Source organism: Alosa pseudoharengus, unplaced genomic scaffold, assembly GCF_046254945.1.
Source record: "Alosa pseudoharengus isolate Yale_2024_CS ecotype anadromous, Long Island Sound unplaced genomic scaffold, YU_APseudo_1.1 YU_APseudo_1.1_scf_15, whole genome shotgun sequence".
NCBI lineage: Eukaryota > Metazoa > Chordata > Actinopteri > Clupeiformes > Clupeidae > Alosa > Alosa pseudoharengus.
In genome coordinates this window covers 24217470-24222469 of record NW_027468620.1, presented here as the reverse complement: position 1 = coordinate 24222469, position 5000 = coordinate 24217470, and the positions used below count along the sequence as shown (strand labels likewise).

The 5000-nt window shown below is 46.4% G+C and overlaps 1 protein-coding gene across 1 annotated transcript in view; it reads right to left on the bottom strand.

Annotated features, from left to right (window-relative positions):
- Positions 1-5000, bottom strand: part of spred2b (sprouty related EVH1 domain containing 2b) — a 31680-nt gene that overhangs the window by 12365 nt on the left and 14315 nt on the right. Inside the window, exons 2-4 of the mRNA XM_076285978.1 lie at positions 4443-4620; positions 3108-3276; positions 2360-2424 (exon numbers count right to left, since the gene is read on the bottom strand). Of these exons, the coding sequence (XP_076142093.1) occupies positions 2360-2424; positions 3108-3276; positions 4443-4620 (412 nt within the window). The remainder of the gene's footprint in view (positions 1-2359; positions 2425-3107; positions 3277-4442; positions 4621-5000) is intronic.

Sequence of the window (5000 nt, the reverse complement as noted above, 5' to 3'; positions counted from 1 at the left end):
ACTCCCAAAACTGCAGAGCCAGGTTACTCCAGATGAGGTGGCAATGAGAACCAACGTAAAATGCAAGTGTACATTGTCTATCTAATGCTTAACTAACTAACTCAAATTTGAGAGAGACATTTATATATGTTAATAATGTGACCAAGGTATTCTATTTTTATATCTCCAGAATGATAAATTATCACTTCTATCCTATTAAAGACAGTAGGTTATACACAGTCTATTTGAGATACTGAACAGGCATGTGCATACAAGGACACACAGGCAAAGACACACACAGGATAAATTCTCAATGACTCCCCTCTCTCCCTTCATCCCTTCCTCCCTCTACTGATCTGAATGAACTAAAATAGTCCATGGCAGGGAGCGGGGTGGGGGGTTAAGTATAGGTTGGCTCATGAGGAATAATTTGGGAAGAATGTGCATCCCAGAAACAGCTACCCAACCCCCCCCCCCCCCACACACACACACACACACACACACACACACACACACACACCACCCCCACACACACCCACACACACAAGGCCGATCTCCTGAAGCTGTAAATCCAAAGCAGCATTTCTGCTGTCTGCGGCCACTTGCCTTGCACTGGCAATTTTTGGAAAAGGTCACTACCACGGACCACGGGCCCCTGGCCCCTCTCCTCTGCCCCCTCCTGTTGCGCTAAAGGGCATTCAGTGGGCATGCACAGACATAACTGCCCCCTCCTCCTCCAAAATAAAAAAACATACCGCCAGTTCGAAATGCTGGCATGCCGGACTGCCAGCACGCACACACACACGCACACACAGTCCAGGGAGCTCAGAACAGAGGCAGCACAAACTACTCAATCCACACATACCCTGACTATGAGCAAAAAGAAACAGTGAATACCCCACAATCAGTTGGCTTAAAGGAGCTATGTCATACATTTATACTTTTCAATCCCTGATATGCTTTTGTAAAGTTTTACTGAAAAAATCAATGCCATGGCTTATTTTTCCTCCTGATGTTCTAGCATGCTCTGAAAACCCTACAGGAGCACAATAAGCTAATTTTGCAGCTGAGCTTTGATTTTGATATTAAATTTTACTTGCATGATAGGCTTCACTCTGATTAGCCAACATCTTTAGACATCTTCCAGGTGAATTGCTAGATTGCAAACAGGGGTGGGAGCATAATAAATACTAGCAGTTGTGATGTAGAAATGACACACTTTTCTAATTCACCCGTGAAATGAGCATTTCCTTTCTATGGCCAACACAGGCAGGGAAAGCAACAATCACATTTGAAAAGCCCGGTATGTCAGTGACATATCTTATTTCAAAGCCAACAAAAATGGTTCCCTACGGCATGACCCCTTTAAAAAAATATTATTATTACTGTTATTATTATTATTATTATTATTATTACTACTACTACTAGTAGTAATGTAGTAATGGTAGTGGTACTGGCAGTTGTACTATTATTATCAGTTATATTATTATTTTCATTATGATGATTAGAATTTCCTTGCACGATGAGACAGGATGTGGAGACTTCAGTCCAGACCTGTACTAAAGTCAGATGGTGGAAGATGAGCCATCGTTGAGGCTTCCCCCTCTGCCCTCTCCCCCCTCCTCTCTCTCTCTTCCTCTCCCTTGCTTCCCCCTGGGCAGCAGTAAATCACGGTGGCAGTTAGCTAGGAAGCAGCTGCCAATGGTAGTTTTACTGGCGGGAGCAGGAAGTCACCTCCTGACCCAGCCTGCTGCTGCACATCTCCTGTGGCTCTGTCAAAAGGGGACCAAACTCCAGCCAATGCCAGGCGGCAGTGGCGGCGGCGGCGTGGCAGTCTGGTCAAAACACGGCAGGAAACCTGGCTCTTGTGCACGAGCACACACACACAGACACACACATGCCAAGACACTTATACACACAGATACACACCACACCCCAGTTCTGATTCCTCCACAGACACCCCCTATCTCACACACAAACAGCACAACCCCCCCCCCCCCCACACACACACACACACACACTCCCCCCACCCCATCCCTTCAACAGCTATCACTGCAACCATCTCCCCACCAAACAAAGACCCATCACTCTGTCCCGGAGCACATGGGCCACAGGATAAAAATACCCAGCCCTTTCTGGGACAATTCACACGCTTCCAGAAATAAAAGGAGTGGAGGCAGGAGGAAGAGGGAAAAAAACACAAGGAAATGATGAGACGAAAAATAAAAAGATGAAAACAAACTTTGAAGCCAACTTACATCCTCCCTGACTGAGTGTTATTACAAGTCATTTGCGCGAGAGACATGCCAAAAGCGTTTTACGTCAAACTAGGCTCATTAAGTAACATAGTAAACAAACAAACAAACAAACAATTGCTTACCGTGAATACATCATCATCACCCAACTCAGCCTCATTCTGGAGTGTAGAGGAGGAAGTGGTGGAGCCTAAAAAAAAAATAATAAAAAAAAGACAAATGGTCTTAGACACTAAACATAAGCGGGTCCCTCCACAGCCCTGTGCACCCCGGGGTGAGGGGTGAGGGGTGAGTGGGGACCCTTCATGCCCTTGTCTGGAGGTGTTAACTTAGCTGCCTGGCAGCCCTGGGAACAAAGGGACCTTGGGCGTCTGAGGAGCTGGGGTCACTAGGAGAGAGGGGCTGCTTGATGGATGGATGTAACAGAGCCCCCGACTGCCACTGCTAAACATAACGTCCCCCGGCCCTGTGCCGCATTGTCAACATGCTGGCTCTATTTTCTCACACCAATAACTGTGCCACACACACGCACGCACGCGCACGCACACACACACAGAAACACACACACACACACACACACACACACACACACACACACACACACACTCTCTTTTCCATGAAGCCGAAGAAGACAGAGAAGAATCAAAGCAGAAGAGCAGTAGAAGAAAACCAGAACTTATGTACACACACATATACTGTAGGTACAGCAGTAAATCAGACTGTGTTGACATGTAGACCTATTCATGAGCACCACCACACCCTATCCCTAGTGATGGAAGAATAACACTGTAGATGTGTCTGAATGAATACTGGGAAAGGGCTTGTGGGTGGTTAGCCTGCTCTGGTGCCATGCCATGCCATGCCGTAGCGTACCTTCCGTCAGGTCCTCCTGGGCTTTGCGTACGCCCCTGTCGAAGGCACGGGCGTCCGCCGGACTCTGGAAGGTCAGGCCGCACTTCCTGTTGTCCACCCGCCAGTGATGGAAGGTGGGCGTAGCCCGGGTGTAGATCAGGTCCTTCCGCACGAAGCACTCCAAGATCACCTGCCAATCAAAACATCGGCGCTCGGTTGCTGTTGGCCCAGAAAGTTCTGCCATTTACATACATTTATTCCTTTCCAAAAGCCACTGAGGGCACGCTGAATGCACAGCATTGTCTGTCAAGTCTATATATATATATGCACCCATGAGACAGAGAACCTCAGATCTTGGCAGTTCAAAGGCTTCTTTACCATTTGAGCAACTAGAAACTCATCTGGACCGCTGCGAGTTTGAGCGGCCAAGGCGGACTGGGCGACGCATCAGATAAATAATCAGAAAAATAGTCACTACATTGTTCGCCCTAATCCAAAATGGCAGCTTTGTGTCACCAAAATTAGATTTTGGACGCAAATAAAATTTGAGGAATTCAGGGTGTCTCTGAGTTCAGTGTCAAGAGGACAGAACTACACCGACTTATTTAGCTATTTAGTTTATTTGTCAAAATTCACTTAGTACACTAGAGCCAAATCAGTCATTTGACCAGGAAAACATGTCCGCTGAGATGATTCAATTCAAGCGAAAGCACTGGCTACCATTCACAAAAAGATACATCAGTGAGACTGGGCTCTAAACACTGACCGACTGCTGTAGGGTGGAATCTAGAGTTAGCAGGATCGGATGTGTAATCTGTTCATTTTAATCTGAACACTAAAGAAACTAGCTCCATTACTAAACAAACTCTTTAATGCTTACTACTTAATAACACTTGGTTGGTAACTTGGTTTTACAGCACTATGTAACTTGGTTTTTGCTGTTTAAAAATGCTATATAAATAAAGATGATTATTATATTATTATTTATTATTATTATTATTATTACAGCCATTAAACTCTACTTATGTGGGCCAGAGTTTCTCCCTCAGAGTGACTGGTAGGAAAGCAGGCTATGGTGTGGAGACAGATCTTAGGTGACCTTAGGTGCTCTGTGTTCATGCTTTGAAGATTGACATATAAATAGAATAACAGCATATTTGAGGTTTTATTCAAATTGATCCCCTCAACGCTGCACTTGTCTTGTTCATTAGCTATTAAGAGGAAGATGACTACAGTGTGTGTGTGTGTGTGCAGGAGCTGGACATCTGAGGATTGTGTCTCCGAAATGGGAGCAGGAATATAAGGGAGAGGGGTCAGGGTCAGGAGCCAGCGATGGCAGCGCGCGGGCAGCGTTACCTGCTTGTCCTTGAGCCGCTCGCCGTGGATGAGGAAGCTGCAGCGTCCCGTCAGCTCGGCCGGCGGCACCTTGCACACGCCCACCCGGCTGAGGCCGCCGCCCTCCTGTGCCAGCCAGCCCCCGCTCGAGTCGTCCCGTGTCATGACCACCGCTTTGACGCGCACAACGTAACTGTCACTGCACAAAAAGACACAGAGGGGGGGGAAACACAAGAGTAAAGACGTGAGACTCAAAAAACCACACATTTCACAGGAAGCCAAACTGATGATGATATGTGGCGGCATGTGGCGTCACGGCAACATAAGCTCATACGTTATTCCCATTCAGGATGAATGCTGTGGATGAGGCTCATAAAATCCCATCAGAGAGGGTGGAGGAGAGGATGGAAGCCTTCTCACACGGCCAGTTTCCCATGAACACATTAAGCTTAGTCCTGGGCTAAACTTTTTAAAACTTTCTACATTTTTTAGTGGAGATTTTTTTACTGAATTTTCTATTTAGTCTTGGACTAGGCTTAATTCATGTATGGGAAACTGGGCGCTCAGTATATATGGGAA